This window comes from Giraffa tippelskirchi, chromosome X (genome assembly GCF_054371585.1).
Source record: "Giraffa tippelskirchi isolate mGirTip1 chromosome X, T2T-mGirTip1v1.2.pri, whole genome shotgun sequence".
Lineage (NCBI taxonomy): Eukaryota > Metazoa > Chordata > Mammalia > Artiodactyla > Giraffidae > Giraffa > Giraffa tippelskirchi.
Genome location: NC_137289.1, coordinates 89,425,115 through 89,446,225, shown reverse-complemented (window position 1 = coordinate 89,446,225; position 21,111 = coordinate 89,425,115). Strand labels below are relative to the sequence as shown.

The following is a 21,111-nucleotide window of genomic DNA, read 5'->3' as shown; positions in this document are numbered from 1 at the left end:
GTCTGACTCTTTGCGACCCCATGGACTGCAGCATGCCAGGCTTCCCTGTCCATCATCAACTCCTGGAGCTTACTCAAACTCATGTCCATCGAGTCAGGTCTTAGGCCTACCATTTTCAGGTCAATAAAACTGCTAATTATTCCTCACATGGGAATGGGAGTGCACAGTGACCAAGAAGCATATATACTTCCCCTGCTATGGTCATTTGGCTCTCTGTAATCACAGACTAATATAACTTGTCAATTTTGACTCAACTAATCCTTTCCATACTTCATTTCAGGGTCTATTGTTCTGACATTTGCTACTTTTTTATTTGTTTTTCTGTTTGTTTTTTTGCTCTGAACCCTTTTCTGATTGGTGCAGCTATTGAAGATACTGCAGTTGCAGCAGTGTACATCTGGAACACTTGGCCGACTTGTTGAACTTCCCCCAGGGACTACTCCAGGGAGAGGAGGAGAGGGGTGGAGAGGCCAGAACAGTTGCCTGCAAATAGAGATGCCAGTACTGTCTGGCCATTCTGTGGACCATGCTTGTAAAAAAAATCCACCTTATTCTGGACCTCAGTTTCCCCATTTGCTTATTGAAGGCACTTGTTCTCCACTCCAAACTCCTGTTGCAGTGGAAGAAGAAAACTACGCTGGCTGTGGATTCTCTCCTACTCTTTCTTTCTACACTGTAAAGGGATCAATACGTTGAAATAACATACCAAGAAATCTTAGGGACTGTCTTATCTTGCACGAGGCAACATCACTTCAGTTTCACCTGGCACAGATGGGCTTCTTACGCTTAGACTGAGGCCCCAGACTCACTCCAGGAGTGGGACTGCCTCAGTCCCACCCCATTCTCACTCCCTTTGGCTCTCAGGCTCCTGGGTCTCCTTTTCTTTTGGCGGGCCATTGAATTGCAAACACAGCAGGCATGGTTTCATTCCAAACCCAGGACTGTTTTAATTAGTTTAACGTCTGTTAAACGCTTTGAAGATTGAAAGAAACAGATAAGTACTGGATGATGTTATTAACAACTGCAGTTAATTGCAAACATTTCTATTAATACTAGTTTCCGTCTCCTTTTCTTTGCTCTAATTTCCTTCCAAGGTTCCCCAATTCTCAGCTTCCCTCCCCTCGCCTCCTCCTCTCCCCTCTCCCCCCCAACCCCGAGCTGGCGCTCAAGGGTTAAATTGGGGCGGAGTCCAGAGATGAACGACAGCCGCAGTCACCAACTGGAACAGGGCGAGCTAGAAGAGCTGGGTGGGGCTGCGGGACAGAGGCGAAACCACACGCCCCCAGGCCCCGCCCCGCGGCTGGAGGCCCCGGGTGGAACTGTAGGGGGCGGGGCGCCGAGGCTTGACGGGCCCGGTGGTTGGGCGTACCAGCACCCGCTTGAGGCACGGGGCGGGGTCGGCCGGGGCCTCCTCCCTCATTCCCTCGGCGGGCCGAGCCGCCTGTCCCTCCCTCCCCTCCTCCTCTCTTTCCCACCCCTCCGAGAGGAGCTGCACATGAGGCTGCTCCCTGCTGGGTCCCGCCCAGCCTCCGTCGCGCAGGAACGGGTCCCTGCAGCCCCCAGCCGATGGCAGGACAGTAGCCGCCTGTCAGGGGTCGCGAAGGGCTGAGGCAGACGCGGCGGCTCCCGAGCCTCAAAGAGTGGGTGTCTCCGGAGGCCATGGGCTACCCCGAGGTGGAGCGCAGGGAACCCCTGCCCGCGGCAGCGCCGCGGGAGCGCGGGAGCCAGGGCTGCGGCTGTCGCGGGGCCCCTGCCCGGGCGGGCGAAGGGAACAGCTGCCGGCTCTTTCTGGGTTTCTTTGGCCTCTCCCTGGCCCTCCACCTGCTGACGTTGTGCTGCTACCTAGAATTGCGCTCAGAGTTGCGGCGGGAACGGGGAGCTGAGTCCCGCTTCAGCGGCCCCGGTACCCCTGGCACCTCGGGCACCCTGAGCAGCCCCGGTGGCCTCGACCCCGACGGTCCCATCACCCACCACTTCGGGCAGCGGTCCCCACAGCAGCAGCCGCTGGAACCGGGAGAAACTACGCTTCCCCCAGACTCCCAGGATGGGCACCAGGTGAGTCACTCTAGAGGGGCAGGGCCCCCTCACCATGTGCGCGTGGCGGGGGCCGGGGGAGGATTCTGCCACCTCGAGCCAAGTTCGACGGCTGGACCGGGGAGGTGGTGGGCGAGCCAGGGAGAGGTCGCCTGGGGGCAGGTTGTCCTCAGTCCCTGGCTCAGCTCACCCTGAGTCTCTCAGGACCCCCGGACTTGGGAACTCTGGCCGGCGCCCGCCGCACCCGGCTCCGGCTGCCTCGGGAAGAGTTGGCGGCGCTCCCGGACGGGCCGTGGCGCGAAGGTGCGGGCGCTGCCCCCCTGGCCGACTAACGGCAGCCCCCTGGCCGTTCTGCTCCCGGTGAGATTCTCCGCCCGCTGTGCTTGTTTTTTCGTGTCCAGAGCTGATGCCAGGACTAGCAGGCTCTCGTTTGGAGTTGGAGCTGTAAACAGCTGTAATAACTGCTCCACGCCCGTTGAAACAACTTTGAACCGTGTTTTCCGCGCGGGGTCGTGGTGCGCTGACCAGATCGTGGACTTGTTCACACTTACCTGCAATTTGAGACGAATTGTCCTCGGTAATCTAGTGAGGATCAGCGCCCCTGAGGAATTCTGGTAGAAATATACCGTCTTGCTAGACAACTTCTGAAACAGCAAATCTCTTTATTTAGGGAAATTTAGTGCACTTAAACTAAATATTCTCGTTTGCCATATTTTGTCTCATGTAAAACTTAAGAGAAGCAGCCAAGGATTTTTTGAGGTGGTTAAAGAATAACAGTCAATTTGTTCCTCTTAAGGAAAAGGGAAAGTTGTGCAAATAAGCTCCTTGAGGTGAGCGACCCAGGCCTTCTATATTTGCTACCACATTTAGAGTCATTGCCATACTGTATAACATTGTTTGTGTTACTTTGATTACCCATCCAAAGCTGGTGTTGCATTCATGATAATGCTGTAATATTAGGACTGACAGTTTCTACATTGTAAAGTTTTCCTGAGCCTTAAAATGTTTTGCTAGCACACTTCAACTTATATAACAGTTTATCAAAGAAGTGAATCAATAGACATGCTTCTGGTACTTGGAACTTTAAACACTGTAGCTACATGATAATTAACGAGGATTCTGGTTCCCTTTATCTATCCACCCTGCATCCCTGACTATACCCAGTAGAAATACTTAGCAGCTGAACATTGGTATTCTGTGAAAAGATGAAGGATTTAACTTCCTTAGTCAAATAGTGGCCAAGGCTTTTTGGCATTCAGAATTGACAGACCTATGTTTGTAGGCTGAGGACTAGCAGAACAGCTGTTTTCTGGGGCTTCTGTGATGGTATGGGATTTTCATATGGTCTATAATGACGTTTAGTTGCCTTTGCATGGTACTTGAAATAGTTCTGTCTAGGTTTAAATACAGTGCCCTATCTTCTGTTCTTTATTCTTTCTGTTTTAGTCTTTTCGAGGAGTAGAAATAAGCATACTGGCTCTTTACATTTACTGACATCAATTGGAGTTAGAGTTTTTTGTGAATGAGGGGCCATGAGTCCATTTGATCACTCCCCTTGGAGAACACATAATTCCTATGGGGGAAATGACTTGTCTAAAGTCATACAACTATGATCAAAATTAGAATGGTAGTTGGTCTGTTTGCTCCCAGTTCAGTTCCCATTCCACGATATACTACTTTCTGGAGACTTTTTGTCAGGTAGCTGGGTAGAGCTTTGTAACTTTTACAAAGTAGTTTGCATCATTTTTTACTCTACCTTCATTTTAGCCAAACTAAGTTTAACCATGTATTTCTTATTCTTCCTGAACTTCACTCTCAGGAGAATTAGAGTATGCTTTGAAGGAATTTTAGCCCAGGATGAACTTAAGATTTAAGGATATTAGTTTTAGTATACCAAGCAAAAAGAAAAAAAAAAAGGAAATGTTGATTGGCTAGTAAATTGATACTGCTACATTGCTACATCTTGGGTAAAATTTTTAGTGCCCTGGTGCACCCTCTGCTGGCTTTGCAAGGACATTCAATTGCAATATTGCTGACAGTCAAGATTCTAAATTGTGCTGACAGAATCTGATTCATAAATAAGGAAGTAAACAGCCTAGTGGGATTTGGCCACGTAGGTCATATTTTTATATTTCAGTTTTCAACACAAACAGCTGCTGTTACAGCAACTCTTAGATGGAGAGGAAGAAAGACAAAAATATACACCCTTCCATGGGCAAAACACTCAGGTTTCACACCAGTTTATCTGCAAGGAGTGCAGGCAAACTGGTAAGAATAAATTGCAGGAAGATCTCATGAGACCAAGTAGGGAGAATAGTCACAGGCACTTCATTGTATAAGGTCATGCAAACCTATCCATGCTATGAGAGGATGGGCTCAGTTATGACTCAAGAAAGGGATCTAGAAGTCACTGAAGATGTATGTATTGCCATCTTTCAATTTTAAAACTTTAAAAACAGAATACAGGGGAAATTAGGGCAGTCAGGATACATAGCAGAGAGATCAAAATTCTCCTAGGGACTTATTAGAAAAGCCTCCCCAGTGGAGACAGTTGTTTGTGATAAAAAATCAAAGGGTCACTGTGGACCTTCTAGAATCTTGCCTGTCTCCTTCAGCTGGAGTAGCTGAGTATCTGTAGGTTTATCTGGATACTCACTGGAGATGATCTCAGGAACTATTATAAATACATCTCATCAGTCTCCGAGTCAGATAATACACAATATTATTGTTAGAGTAAAATAAAAATCACTGTTTATGAATCTGTGAAGAAGTTGGCCCAGTTGTGATTGTGGTCCTAAAAGCCAAGAATATGGTGGGCATTAAAAGGAAGAGTGTTGAAAACAATGATGAAACAAAATTCTAATCATTTCCCTGTAAAAGATGAAAAGTGGATTTGCATTCACAATCATACAGGTAATCCTGGTGGCTGCTCATCAAGAAAAACTTAACAGCTGATACAAATCCCGAGAAGCCAACCTAAATTGATCAAAGTGTTGGAGGGATTTTCTAGTTGTTTTTTCAGTCTGTAGAGAGAGCAGTAGAGAGAAGGATATGATCGAAGTATACTAAACCATGAGAGAAATGAGTAAGGTTATAATGTACTGGTGTAATTTAACAATATAGTTCAGTAAATAGAAAGCCTGCTATGAGCCAGCCATTATATTAGGTATTCAGTTCAGTTCAGTCAGTTCAGCTGCTCAGCCGTGTCTGACTCTTTGAAACCCCATGGACTACAGGCTTCCCTGTCCATCACCAACTCCCGGAGCTTGCTCGAACTCATGTCCATAGAGTTGATGATGCCATCCAACCATCTCATCCTCTGTCATCCGCTTCTCCTCTTGCCTTCAATCTTTCCCAGCATCAGGGTCTTTTTCAATGAGTCAGTTCTTTGCATCAGGTGGCCAAAGTATTGGAGCTTCAGCATCAGTCCTTCCAATGAATATTCAGGACTGATTTCCTTTAGGATGGACTGGTTGGATCTCCTCGCAGTCCAAGAGTCTTCTCCAACACCGCAGTTCAAAGGCATCAGTTCTTTGGCGCTCAGATTTCTTTATAGTCCAACTCTCACATCCATAAATGACTACTGGAAAAACCATAGCTTTGACTAGACAGACCTTTGTTGGCAAATAATGGCTCTGCTTTTTAATATGCTGTCTAGGTTGGTCATAGCTTTTCTTCCAAGGAGCAAGCGTCTTTTAATTTCATGGCTGCATTCACCATCTGCAGTGATTTTGCAGCCCCCAAAACTAAAGTCTGTCACTGTTTCCATTGTTTCCCCATCTATTTGCCATGAAGTGATGGGACCCGATGCCATGATCTTAGTTTTCTGAATGTTGAGTATTGAGCCAACTTTTTCACTCTCCTCTTTCTCTTTCATTAAGAGGTTCCTTAGTTCTTCTTCACTTTCTGCCATAAGGGTGGTGTCATTTGTGCATCTGAGGTTATTGATATTTCTCCCTGCAATCTTGATTCCAGCTTGTGCTTCATCCAGCCCAGCATTTCGCATGATGTACTCTGCATGTAAGTTAAATAAGCAGGATGACAATATACAGCCTTGACATACTCCTTTCCCGATTTGGAACCAGTCTGTTGTTTCATGTTCAGTTTTAACTGTTGCTTCCTGACCTGCATACAGATTTCTCAGGAGACAGGTCAGGTGGTCTGATATTCCCATCTCTTGAAGAATTTTCCAGTTTGTTGTGATCCACACAGTCAAAGGCTTTGGCATAGTCAATGAAGCAGAAGTAGATGTTTTTACTGCAACCGTCTTGCTTTTTCAGTGATCCAACAGATGTTGACAGTTTGATCTCTGGTTCCTCTGCCTTTTCTGAATCCAGCTTGAACATCTGGAAGTTCACGGTTCACGCACTGTTGAAACCTGGCTTGGAGAATTTTGAGCATTACTTTGCTAGTGTGTGAGATGAGTGAGATCTGGATCTCAAAATATTTGCACTTGAATGTTCATTGCAGCATTCAAAATAGCTAAGACGTGGAAACAATAGAAATGTCCATCAATACATAAATGAATATAGAAAATGTGGTATATACATACAATAAGGTACTATTTCACATTAAAAAAGAAAGAGATTCTGCTGCATGTGACAACATAGATGAACCTTGAGGACATTATGCTAAGTGAAATAAGCCAGACACAGAAAGGCAAATAGTACATGATTCCACTTATATGTGGTATCTTAAATAGTCAAATTTATAGAATCAGAGAGTGGAATGGTTTCCTAGAGCCAAGGGTGGGGAGAGAAAATGTGGTTACTAATCAACAGGCATTAAATTTCACTTAAGCAATATAAGTTCTAGAGTTCTGCTATAGAACATATATAGTCAAAAATAATGGGTTGTACACTTAAAATTTTAAGAGGGTGGGTCACATGTTACGAGTTCTAACCACAGTAAAATAAAATTAAGGGAGAAAACCCTCCTGGGATTTTTGTTTTGATTGGATTGAATCTAAAAATCAATTTAGGGAGAACTTTCCTTTACTATATTGAATCTTCCAATCTATGAATGTGGTGTATATCTCCACTAACTTAGGTCTTTAATTTTTCTTGGTAATATTTTATAGTTTTCTATGTATGGCACTTGTACACCTTTCATTAGATTTATTCTAAGACATTTGTTATTTTTGAAGCCATTTAAAATGTTATCTGCAGTTGATGCTGTGATCCATTTCCTAAGACCATGTCTTGGTTGAAGAAAATTGTCTCAAGGACAGTTGTCTCATCTCCCAAGGAGATGCTTCCTTGCATCATCATGCATCCAGTGCCTGATTAATGAGGAGGTATAAAGGCTTGCCCTTTCCTCCCCAAATACAGAAACCTTTGAAGGGCCATATTAGCTCCAGAGCTATCTATGAATTTGGCTAGGGTCTTTTGGAGATTGTTTTTTCCTTCTTATACATATGTTGATCCCCAAAGCACTTTCTAATAAAAGTAGTGCTTGATAAACTATGTTGCCCAGTCTGCTTCACAGGAAAACCAACCTGGGACCATATAATTTTAAAACTTCATTTTAAAATTGCTTCTGGCTTATCCCTAGAAATATAGTTTATGTTATATATTGACTTTGTATACAGCAGTATACAAAGTATACAAAAAAATAATTGTGTTGAACTCATTTATTAGTACTAACAAAGAATCTGTAGGTCTTGTGGATTTTCTATGTACACTATCACACCATTTATGAAAAATGATGTTTTATCTTTTTATTTCTTCCTTACCAATATCTATACTTAAGATTTTTTTCTTACCTTATTGCACTGGCTTGAACCTTCAGAAAAATGCTGTTTAGGAACAGTAATAGCAGGACAGAGGGAAGGAAAAAAAAACAAATAGTAATAGCATGCATCTTTGTCCTATTCCCAATCTAAGAGGGAAAAGCATTTAATGTTTCACCTCCATAATGTTTGCTATAGTTTTAAGTTTTTTCTAGTTATTTATCACTTTAAAAGTTCATTTTTAGTACTGGTTTACTAAGAGTTTTGTTTTAATCATAAATGGAAATAGCATTTTATCAAACGGTTTTCCTGCATCTATTGAGATAATCATATAGCTTTTCCCATTTAATGTAGTGTTTAATGTAGTGTTAAAACAGTTTTACACTTGTGGGATAAACCTAGTCTTGCTGTTTTATTTATTTAGGACTTTTGGTTTATTGTATAATTAACTCAGATTGTCATATTTCTTCTTATATATGAAGTGCAAAGCCTAGAAATTAAGGCTTTCATGTTCATATAGAATCACCTGTAATAATCCTGTTTGTTTAAAGAATATCCATTTGCAAACATTTACAGTGGGTGACAGTCCACATTATCTCCTATCTTTTGCTACATTCAGCATTTCCCCTGGCTCCATCCTAAGCACTGATATATAATTTCATAGTTCTGTTTGAAATACATACTGTTATTTATTTTTCTTGATTTCATTTAGCTTTATACATTTCTGATTATCTGAATATTTATTTTCTTCATAAAACTGTGTCATCAAAAAAGAGAGATTACTTCAGTTTGCTTCAGTGTTAAAGTTTGTTTTTCTTTTTCCCAACTTTGCTTCAGTTGTCCTAAATATGATGTATTATTTATTTTATATATTGCTAGATTTGGTTTGCTAAAGTTTCATTTAGGATCTTTGCATCTATGTACATGATTGAGATTAGCATGTAATTTTCCTCCCTTATCTTGGACAAGATTAAAATGTTCCCATAAGATTAGTTGAAAGTATTTCATTTTTACTTTTTGTCTGTAAGAGTTTATGTAATATTAGTAATAATTATTCCTTAAATGTAGCAAAGCATCTGCACCTGGAATTTTTTGGGTGGAGGAAAGGGAGAATTTAATTTCTAGATTTCCTATCTTTTAAAAAAACATTTATTTATTTATTTATTTGGCTGTACCAGGTCTTAGTTGCGGCATGTAAACTCTTAGTTACAGCATGTAGGATCTAGTTTCCTGACCAAGGATTGAACCTGGGCCTCCTGCATTGGGAGTGCAGTCTTAGCCACTGGACCACCAGGGAAGTCCCATTTGCTATGTTAATAGAGATAAGATTTTCAGATTTTATTCAGTTTTTTGGTAAATTTGTGTTCTAGAAATTTATTTAGCAAAAAATTTTAATTTATTCACAGAAACAGTTTCATGATATCCTCACTGTTTTGTTAATGATGTGGTAAAATATATGTAACATGAAACTTATCATTATAACCATCTTTATGGTTCAGTGACATAGAGTACATTCTGAATATGGGTACCCATCGCCACTATCTATTTTCAAAACTCTTTCAGTCCTCCCAAACAGAAAATCCATACCCATTAAACAGTAACTCCCTATTTCCCCCTACCTGTGACCACTAGTAGCCTGTGTTCTACTTTCTGTTTCTTTGAATTTGCCTATTTTAGGTGTCTCATATATCAGTGTACTCAACTTTTGCTTCCCAGGGAGCTCAGTGGTAAAGAATTCACCTGTCAATACAGGAGCTGTGGGAGATGTAGTTTCCATCCCTGGGCTAGGAAAATCCCCTGGAGGAGAACATGGCAACCCCACTCCAGTGTTCTCCAGTGTTCTTTCCAGGATAATCCTATGGACAGAGGAGCCTGGCGATCTACAGTCCATGGGGTCACAAAGGATCAGACACAAGTGATTGAGCATGCACACATAAGTGGAATCATACGATATTTCTCCTTTTGTGTCTGTGTTATTTCATCAATGTTGTAGTATGTGTCAGAATTTTATCCTTTTTTAATGGCTGAATAATATTTCACTGTGTATGTGTGTGTATGTGTGTACACCATATTTTGTTTATCTGTTCATTTGTTGATGGACGTTTTGGTTGTTTGTATTTTTGGCTTTTGTGGATAATGTTGCTATGAATATTGGCGTTCAAGTATGTATGTCCCTGCTTTTAAGTCTTTTGTGTGAAATTGGTGGATTATATGGTAATTCTGTTTAATTTTTTTTGAAGTACTGACAAATTGTTTTCCACAGTGATTGTATTTTTTTATATTCCCCCAAGCAATGCACACTTTCACATCCTACCAACACTTGTTCCAATTTCTCCACATCCTCACCAACACTTGTTATTTTTTTATATTTTTTAAAATTACTATCCTAATTGGTATGAAGTCTTTTCTCATTGTGGTTATCATTAGCTGTTTTAAAAACTTTAAAAAATAAGTATAGATTCAGAAGAGTTTTACCATGAAGTTGCAAAGAGATCATGTGGATCTTTTAGCCAGTTTTCCCTGTTGGTTACACTGAATGTAACTATAGTACAATACAAAAACCAGAAAACTTTATGTAGATATAAAGTATGTGTATAGTTCTATCATTTTACCACATGTAGATTTTTGTAGCCACTATTGCCAAATACAGAACTGTTTCATCACTGCAGGGATATCCCTTGTACTATTCTTTCTATTCACATCTCCCATTCCCTGTTATTTCTAACCTCTGGCAACTAATCTCTTCTCCATCTCTATAATTTTGTCATTTTGGGAATACTATATAAATGAAATTATACAGTATGTTAACATTTTGAGGTTGGCATTTTTTCACCCTTAAGATCCATGCCAGTTGATATATGTATTATTAGCAGTTTGTGTACCATAGTGTGTTTAACTCTTTTACTTCTAATCTGTATGACCTATAGTGTTTCCCCTTTTCATTCCTGATATTGATTATAAGTGTATGCTCTCTTTTTTCTTGGTTAGTTCTTACAAGGGATTTATCAGTTTTATTAGTTGAGTCACACTATGGATTGTTTGATTTCTGTTTCATTAATTTCTGTTATTATCTTTAAAATTTTCTTATTTCTACTTTCTTTGGCTTTAATCTACTGGTTTTAAAAGAATCTATAGTTTCTTGAGAAGATGCCTAAATCATCCTTCTTTTCTAATATCGACATTTTTAGAATATAAATTTCTAGGCACAGTTTTAACATGTCATGTAAGTTTTTTTTATGATTTTTTTTGATGTGGACCATTTTTAAAGTCTTTATTGTATTTGTTATAATATTGCTTCTGTTTTATGTTTTGGTTTTATGTCTAACCTTCTGCAGTTAGGGAACATCTCTGTATGATTTAAAGTACTTGTGTATTCAAGGGATTAGATCTGATAGAGTGCCGGAAGAATTATGGACAGAGGTTCATAACCTTTTACAGGAGACGGTGACCAAAACCATCCCCAAGAAGAAGAAATGCAAAAAAGACAAAATGGTTGTCTGAGGAGCCTTTACAAATAGCGGAGAAAAGAAAAGAAGTGAAAGGCAAAGGAGAAAAGAAAAGATATACCCATCTGAATGCAGAGTTCCAAAGAATAGCAGTGAGAACTAAGAAAGCCTTCCTCAGTGATCAATGCAAAGAAATAGAGGAAAACAATAGAATGGGAAAGACTAGAGATCTCTTCAAGAAAATTAGAGATGCCAAGGGAACATTTCATGCAAAGATGGGCACAATAAAGGACAGAAATGGTATGGACCTAACAGAAACATAAAATATTAAGAAGAGGTGCAAGAATACATAGAACTGTACAAAAAAGGTCTTAATGGCCCAGTTAACCATGATGCTTTGATCACTCACCTAGAACCAGACATCCTGGAGTTTGAAGTCAAGTGGGCCTTAGGAAGCATTACTATGAACAAAGCTAGTGGATGTGATGGAATTTCAGCTGAGCTATTTCAAATCCTAAAAGATGATGCGGTGAAAGTGCTGCACTCAATATGCCAGCAAATTTGGAAAACTCAGCAGTGGCCACAGGACTGGAAAAGTTCAGTTTTCATTCCAATCACAAAAAAGGGCAATGACAAAGAATGTTAAAACTACTGCACAATTGCACTCATTTCACATGCTAGCAAGGTAATGCTCAAAATCCTTCAAGCTAGGCTTCAGCAGTACATGAACCAAGAACTTCCAGATGTACAAGCTGGATTTAGAAAAGACACAGGAACCAGAGATCAAATTGCCAACATCCAGGGGATCATAGAAAAAGCAAGAGTTCCAGAAAAACATCTTCTGCTTCATTGACTGTGCTAAAGCCTTTGACTCTGTGGATCCCAACAAATTTGTGGAAATTCTTAAAGAGATGGGAATACCAGGCCACCTTACCTGCCTCCTGAGAAACCTGTATGCAGGTCAAGAAGCAACAGTTAGGACTGGACATGAAACAACAAACCGGTTCAAAATTGGGAAAGGAATATATCAGGGCTGTATATAGTCACCCTGCTTATCTAAATTCTTTGCAGAGTACATCATGAGAAACGCTGGACTGGATGAAGCACAAGCTGGAATCAAGCTGCTGGGAGAAATATCAATAACTTTAGATATACAGATGACACCACCCTAATGGCAGAAAGCAAAGAGGAACTAAAGAGCCTCTTGATGAAGGTTAAAGAGAGAGTGAAAAAGTTGGCTTAAAACTCAACATTCAGAAAACTAAGATCATGGCATCAGGTCCCATCACTTCATGGCAAATAGATGGGGAAACAATGGAAACAGCGACAGATTTTATTTTCTTGAGCTCCAAAATTACTGTGGACGGTGACCACAGCCATGAAATTAAAAGATGCTTGCTTCTTGGAAAAATGATATGACAAACCTAGATAGTGTATTAAAAAGCAGAGACATCACTTTGCTGATGAAGGTCCATCTAGTCAAAGCTGTGGTTTTTCCAGTAGTCATTTATAGATGTGAAAGTTGGACTATAAAGAAAGCTGAGCGCTGAAGAATTGATGCTTTTGAACTGTGGTGTTGGAGAAGACTCTTGAGAGTCCCTTGGACTGAAAGGAGATCCAACCAGTCCATCCTAAAGGAGATCAGTCCTGAATATTCTTTGGAAAGACTGATGCTGAAGCTGAAACTCCGATACTTTCGCCACCTGATGTGAAGAACTGACTCATTGGAAGAGACCCTGATGCTGGGAAAGATTGAAGGAAGGAGGCGAAGAGGAAGACAGAGGATGAGATGGTTGAATGGCATCACCAATTCGATGGACATGAGTTCAAGCAAGCTCCGGGAGTTGGTGATGGACAGGGAAGCCTGGCGTGCTGCAGTCCATGGGGTCACAAAGAGTCGGACACAACTGAGCGACTGAACTGACTGACAAATTTAGTACTGTTACAACTTCCTGTTTAATTGTACCTTCTCTTATGAAATGTCCCTCTTTATCTGTAGTAATACTTTTTGCCTTAAAGTCTATACTGCTTGATATTAATACTACTTCTTTTTTTCATACACCATTTGCATGATATATCTTCCATCTTTGAAAAATTTAACCTTTTTGTTGTAGACTGATCTCTTGTAAAGAGACATATAGTTTCCTTTTTAAATTCAGGTTGTTTCTTTTAACTGGCACATTTAATTAATTGTCATTAGTGTAATTAATTTATATATTGCCTTTAAATATGCCACATACTGTTTGCATTCTACTCATCTTCCCTGTTCTATGAACCTTTTCTCTCCTTATTGCATTCTTTTGAATGTTTTTACTAACGTTTTTTAACCTTTTGTTCACTTTATAGATATATATTCTTTTACTATTGGCTTAGTAGATATCCTAAAGATTACAACATGCATACTTATTATACTCTGATATAAATTAGTACTTTGACCTCTTCCTATATAGTGAAAAGGCTTTATAATACTTTAACTCCATTTACCCCTTGCTATCCATATGCTATTGTTGTTTTGTAATTTAATTATGTATATAATTTAAACTGCACATGACATTGTCGTTATTGTTTTATTTAGATCCCCCATGTGTCTACCCTTTTCTTTGCTCTTCATTCCTTCTTCTCAAGCTTCTGTCTGGCATAATTTCCTTCTGGTTAATAACACCCTTTAAAATTCCTTTTTGTGTGTGTTTGCTAATGATTTTTTGTTTCTGTTTGTCTGAAAATATGTCTTTATTTCACCTTCAGTTTTGAATGACATTTTTATGGAGTATAGAAATCTACATTAGCAGTTATTTTTCTTTCAGTGTTTTGAAGCTACCCTGTCACTTCTTACTGGCTGCTACTATTTGTGCTGGGAAATAGGCCGAAAAATTTATACTTACCTCTTTGAAGGTAATGTGCCTTTTTCTCTTGCTGTTTTTAATGTTTCTACTGATCTTTGGGTTTTAGTCATTTATCACGATGTGCTTAAGTGTGACTTTCTTTATATTTATCTTCATTGGAATTCAAAGAACTTGAATCTGTCGCTTGATCATTTTTGTCAGTTTTGAAAAATTCTCACTTATTATCTCTTTAAGTGTGATTCCTTCCTTATTCTATTTTGTCCTTTTTAATATGGAGTTACAACCTCTTTAAGAAATTTTCTCTGTATCCCTGATGTCTCTTAAACAATTGTTTCTAAATTCCATCCTTTCCTTTCTCTGTATTTTATTCTGTATATTTTTTTCTGACTTCTCTCATTAGCTTTGTCTACCTGTTAAATTCACACTCTTAATTTTACTTCTGACATATATTTTTTATTTCTAGACTATCCATTTGTTTTTTTAAATACTGTTCATTTCTTTACCATAACTTATTATTTAGTCTTTTCTTCTGTTGAACTTACTAAGCACAATTATTTGAAATTCTTCATGTGGCAAGTCCATTATGTGAATTCTTTAAGGTCTGTATCTGTTGATTGTCTATCACTTTTCCTCGTTCCTCATATGCCTAGTTATTTTTGGTTGAGTGGTGGACAGTATATGAAAAACTATAGTAGAGATGGTCTGAGGCCTCAGTTGCTTTTAGTTTTATTCAGAAAGTAGGATTTATGCTCACTTTTGGCAGATGGTTTTGGGCAGTAAGAATCGCATTACCACCTTAATCTAATCTGAGACTGAGATAATTTGAAGCTGTCCTTTATTTTAGACTTCCTTTAGGTATCTTTCCTTTCTCAGTTGGAACCAAACATCTGAGGACTTTTCTATGGTTCCCCCTCATGATGGGTCCTGAATTCCTAATTCTGCCATTTTAGTGCCATGAGCCTATCCAAAGCTCTGCTTTCTCTAAGCTGACTCTTCTGTGATGAGCCAATGATCTAAGGAGAAAAAGAGCCTCTCTTGAGTTTTCTTTCTATGCTGAATCTTGGCTCCATAACACTTCATTGCATTGTTAGAACTTGGATGCCTTTATATATATATATATATATATATATATATAATTTATATTCTATCCTCTTTTCTTATTGTTTCTAGCAGGAAATTTGGTCTGAATTACTTAGTCTTCCATTTCTAGAAGCAGAATCAGTTAATGGTTCCTTCAACAAGTATTGATCATCGCCTATGTATCAGGCACTGTACAAAACAGTGAAGAGGCAACTGTTGAATTTGTTAGAGAGGAATATTGCCATGATAGTGTTTACAGTCAAGTGAACAGGCAATTATAATATAATATGATAATGGAGTTATAAGGTTAATTATAAGATCTGGAGCACTAAGGAGGAGTACTTGACCCAGCATTTTCTGAGCTTAGACCTGAAAATAAGTAAGAATTATCTATGATAAGACTATTTTAGGTAGAAGGATTAAAACATGGGAAGACTTGGAGGTGAGAGATAACGTGGCATATTCAGGGAACAGAAAACTCAGTTTCTATAAAGCAGTAGTTACCAAGACAGTGTGTTACTGGCAAAAAGATAGGCATATATATCAGTGGAATAGAATTATTTGTTTGGAAACAACCCTTACATTAATGGTCAATTGATTTTTGCCAAATGTACAGACATTTCATTGGGAGAAAAAACACTCTGTTCAACAAATGGTGCTGGAACATTTGGACATCCACATGCAAAGAGATCATCTTAGATCCTCATAGTGCACCATATCCCAAAGTTAATTCAAAATGTCTGATAGTCTCAAATGTAAGTGCCAAAAGAATAAAAATTTTAGAGGAAAATATAGGAGATAATCTTTCAGATTTTGAACTGGGCAAGGATTTCTTAGATAGAACACTGCAAATACAGTCCAAAAAAAAAAGAGAAATTAATAAATTGGACCTCATCAAAATATAAAAACTTTTGTTTATAGAAAGAAACATTAGTAAATAAACATAACAGACTAGGAGACAATGTTTGCAACATAAATATTCAATAAAGAATTCATATCCAGGATTTACAAAGGACTCTTGGGATTACAACAATAAGAAGATCACTGAAATTCTTAAAAATCGGCAAAGGAAACAAGTATTTCAGCACAAAGGATATTCAAATAGCTAAGTAAAAAATTCATGAAAAGATGCTCAATGTCATGATCTATCAGGAAATTGCAAATTAAAACCACAATGGAGATAAATACCTTATGATCTCATTTATATGTGGAATCAAAACAAAAACAAGCTCAAAAATACTGAGAGCAGATTGGTGGCTGCCGGAGACAGTGGGTGGGTATGGGTGAAATGAGTGAAGACAATCAAAAGAGAGAATCCTCTAGTTATAAAATGAATAGGTCATGGGAGATGTAACGTACAGCATGGCAACTATATATATATGGCAAATATAGTTCATAATACTATATTGTATGTTTGAAAGTTGCTGAGAGTAGATGTTAAAGTTCTCATCATAAGAAAACAATTTCTGTAACTATGTATGGTGATAGATATTAGCTAGACTTACTGTGGTGACCAATTTACAAATTTATATACAAATATTAAATTATTATGTTGTACAGCTGAAACTAATGTTGTATGTCAATTGTAACTCAATGTAATTTTTTTTTGAAAACTACAATGGAGTTACCATCTCACATTCACTAGAATGGCTATAATGAAAAAATAAGGACCAGAGGTGTAGAGAAGTAGAAAACTTCATACACTGCTGGTGGAAATGTAAAATGATGTAGCTGTTTTGGAAAACAGCTTGGCAGTTCCTTATGACCCAGCAATTCTACTCCTAGGTATATACCAAAGATAATTGAAAACATATGGACAAATGTTTCTGGTAGCATTATTCACGATAACCAAAAAGTGGAATCAACCCAAATGTCCAATGGGTAAGCAAAAGGAGGCATAATATTCTCTACAATGGAATATTATTCAATCATAAAAGGAATGTAGTACAGATACATGCTAAAACATAGATGAACCCCCAAAATATTGCACTAAGTGAAAGAAGCCAGCCACAAAGAACATAATGTATGATTCCATTTATGTGAAATGTGTGAAACAGGCAAATGTGGAGACAAAAATTAGTGGATATCTGGTGGAGGAAATGGAGATTAAGTGAATATAAGCCTGTTATTTTAAAATGTGTAAGGCACATGCCATATGGTCAATAAATGTGTAAGAGGTGTTGGTTGTTTCTGATACTTATTTTTAGAAGAAGAGAATGTTCAAAATTGTTCACCCCAGTTACCCTCAGATTTATCTCCTGCTAATCAATGTGTCCAGGACCCCAACTCAATATCAACTCAGGAAGAAGCTCCAAGGGTTGAGGTTTGGTCATGCATAATTATAGGAATTTACGGACAGAGGAGCCTGGCAGGCTACAGTCCATAGGGTCGCAAAGAGTCGGACACGACTGAAGCGACTTAGCACTCATGCAAGCACGCATAGGTGATTCTGGTGTATTAGGGTGAGAATCTTTGACTCATGGAATTGTGCATGTGTATGGTTAGAAGCTAGAGTGCATATGGGTCCAATGGCTACTTGTGTTAGGGTGGGCATACAGTAATCAGGAATCTTGGCCCAGAATGACCTCTTTCTCTGTTTCTCTTTTACTCTCATTCTGTCTGAAATAGCTAGCTATTCCAAAGTCCTACTAAGAATCTTTTCCAGTATTGTGCTGCTGCTGCTGCTAAGTCGCTTCAGTTGTGTCCGACTCTGTGCGACCCCATAGACGGCAGCTCACCAGGCTCCGCCGTCCCTGGGATTCTCCAGGCAAGAACACTGGAGTGGGTTGCCATTGCCTTCTCCAATGCATGAAAGTGAAAAGTGAAAGTGAGGTCGCTCAGTCGTGTCCGACTCTTAGCGACCCCATGGACTGTAGCCTACTAGGCTCCTCCATCCATGGGATTTTCCAGGCAAGAGTACTGGAGTGGGGTGCCATTGCCTTCTCTGATTTCCAGAATTGTAGGGTTAACATATATTATGCAGATCATCTATTGCAGTGGTTCTAAACCAAGGGTACATAGTTGTCTTACCCTGGGAACCTTTTCAAAATGCACATGTTCCTGGCCACACACTCAGACATATGTCATCAGAGTTTTTAGAGTAGTACCACGAGCATTTATTGTTTGGAAAAAAGACTTTGCAGGTGATACCATGCTCATTTCATTTGAGAATTAATGCTCTAAAGGAAGAAATGAAGGAAAGAGTATAAAGGAGATAACATTTGGTTCCCTGTGACTAACTTCAGCTCTTCTGTTATGGATTATTAGGTCTTTATCATCTGTGATACTGGGACTGACTACTGGACTGTGAGCTTGGGTGGTAGTGAGTGTTTAATGAACGTCTCTCTGTAGAACACCATTTGGGAAATATATTGATAAACTGTTTTTGAGGGAGAGAGGAATTTCAGTTGCCAATTCCTCAGCTAGATAATAGTCTTGTGTGCTTGGGATAGCCAAGGGAGGAGGGTGATTCTTTGTCTCCTGTGGCTTCCTGGGGACTCCCCTGCTGCTTGCTGCTGAAATTACTTTAAAACTATAGGCTGCTGAGTAAACTTCCCCATGCACATCCACCTGTTAGTGGTCCTGCACTTCAGAGATGAAGAGTAATTTTTTTTGGAGTGATGGCATACAGCATAGGTTGAAACTTAACAGGCACAATGAAATTGATTTTCAGAAGACTACTTCTGAATTTTATTTTGTGGTTTGTGGATCGTTATTCTTGTTTCATCCTGCCATATTAATGGTCTACAAGGGCAGCAATAGCTTGAACATTTGTAAGGTTTTGGATCAATCCACATGGCTCTGTGCTAGGGGCATTCCATGCTTCTAATGCGCTTTTTGCTGTGTCGTCTAAATACTCAGTCTGGGGAAACTCTGAGGCTTTCTTTTATGGAAGAAGATTCTTAAAACTTGTCAGGGTTAGTCAGACTGAGAAGAAGAAGGAAGAGCAGTAGAGCTGAGGAGTTCCCTTGATTCCACCAAGCTTGTATTATGTGCAAGACACATTACTAGTGGGGCTTCTATTCCTTAAAGCTCGTTTAGCTAACAGAGTCAACCAAGGAGTACAAACCTATGTTGTTCTTTCTTTTTTTGGCCATGTCATGTGCCCTGTGGGATTTTACTTCCCCATCCATTGATTGAATCCACATCCCCTGAATTGAGAGCATGGAGTCTTAACCACTGGATCGCCAGGGGATTCAAACCTATGTCATTCTTAATGATGTTAGACAAATCCTTTTGGTGCTGTTTGTTTCTGCTTGGATTTCCAGCTGACACCTCAAATTCAGTAAGTTAAACTGAAATCATCTTCATTCTTCCCCTCTTCATACCCACCCCAGCCCCCTGCACACTGACTTTTACAAAATTAAATTCCAGTTTCATTTTCTCAGTCACTCAGGCATGAAACTTTGGAGACTTTTTTTTTTTCATTTCCTTCTTTCCCTTGCTTCTTGTATTTAGCAGCCAAGTGCTAAGTTGATTCATACTTTGTGAAGTTGATTTATAGTGTTCATGATGTCTCTTGCATGACTCCCTGTCTTTCTAGCTCCTTTGCTACTACTCGGGTTGTGTTTGGCACAGATGATCTTCAAGGTCCCTCCCAATCTACCTCTCCCCTGCAGTGGTTGTCCAGTTGGGAGTTGCTTTATTCTGTACTTCATATGCACACCTCAGCTAGATCATTTTTCTTCAAGTGCCACTTTCTCATGTCACTCCCTCCTCAGAAATCTTTTGTCTCCACACTGCCACTCTTCAAACTTCTTAAACTGGCATTCTAAAGAGAAAGTGAAAGTGTTAGTCACTCAGTCATGTCCGACTCTTTGCAACCCCATGGACTGTTGCCTGCCAGGCTCCTCTCTCTATAGAATTCTCCAGGCGAGGATACTGGAGTAGGTAGCCATTCCCTTCTCCAGGGGATCCTTCCGACCCAGGGATTGAACCTGGTCTCTGCATTGCAGGCAGAATGTTTACGATCTGAACCACCAGGGAAGCCCCTCTGCATTCTAAGCCCCTCTTCAATCAGACTTGAGCTGCTCTGCCACTCTTATACTCTACATCTAAATCCTGTTCCATCCAGACAAGTCCATTCATAGGTCTCTCACATTCTGGCCTTTATTTACCCATTCCCCAAAGTAGAATGTCCTTTCTTCCAACCTGCCTCTTGGATTCCTTCAGGTCCTTCACAGCTCAACTTAAACCTTAGCACTAAAGTGAATTCTTCCTTGCCCATCTATTTAAGTGCTTCTCTAAACCCCTCATTTGACATTACATTGTGTTGTAGGTTATCTTGTTCTGTCAACTAGATGGGAAGGTTTTCAAAGGCAGAGACTATTATACTTCTTTGTAGCTTCTACAATACTGATTTGTATTCTTTTTAGTTAAATATGGAAGTAAATGTTAACATTAAAACATTCTCCCTAATGTTGGACTCTGAAACACAGTTGTATACATTTATTGAGGGGGATATCATGCTACCTTAAGGATCCGGTGGTTATTAATGGGATCTGTCACTAAGGTTTCTTTTCTTTTAGAGCCCCACTTAAGGTTAAACACCCTCACACCGGACATATTGGGCCCTTGAGCCTCTACCTGCAGTTTCTTTCCCTCCTTCAAATCTTTGAAAGGCTTCCACATAGCAGGAATTCATATTCCTTTGACCTGCTATGTACTTCTTGATTTCTTCAACCCAGCAAGTTTTTACATTTAGAGTGACTTTGGAATTCATCTCCCCTGCAGACTAGTAAGTTCAGTTCAGTTCAGTCGCTCAGTCGTGTCCAGCTCTTTGCAGACTAGTAAAGGTACCTCCATTTCTTGGCCTTCAGATTCTAACTGATTTGCCAGGTCATGGGAGGCTCCATGGACTTCACCGGTGGCTCAGTGGTAAAAAATCCACTTGCAGTGCAGGAGTCACAGGAGACCCAGGTTCGATCCCTGGATTAGGAAGATCCCCTGGAGGAGGGCATGGAAACCCACGCCAGTA

General features: G+C 39.7%; 1 protein-coding gene across 6 annotated transcripts in view; it reads left to right on the top strand.

Moving 5' to 3' along the window:
* The first annotated feature begins 1,524 nt into the window (after positions 1-1,524).
* Positions 1,525-21,111, top strand: part of EDA (ectodysplasin A) — a 361,402-nt gene continuing 341,815 nt past the window's right edge. For 4 of the 6 annotated variants that reach the window (XM_081566356.1, XM_081566355.1, XM_081566357.1 and 1 more), the window contains exon 1: positions 1,660-2,055. In XM_081566356.1, the coding sequence (XP_081422482.1) occupies positions 1,660-2,055 (396 nt within the window). Of the gene's footprint in view, positions 2,056-21,111 lie in introns of all 6 variants that reach the window. The other 2 variants (XM_081566353.1, XR_014075963.1) reach the window with 2 other exon arrangements.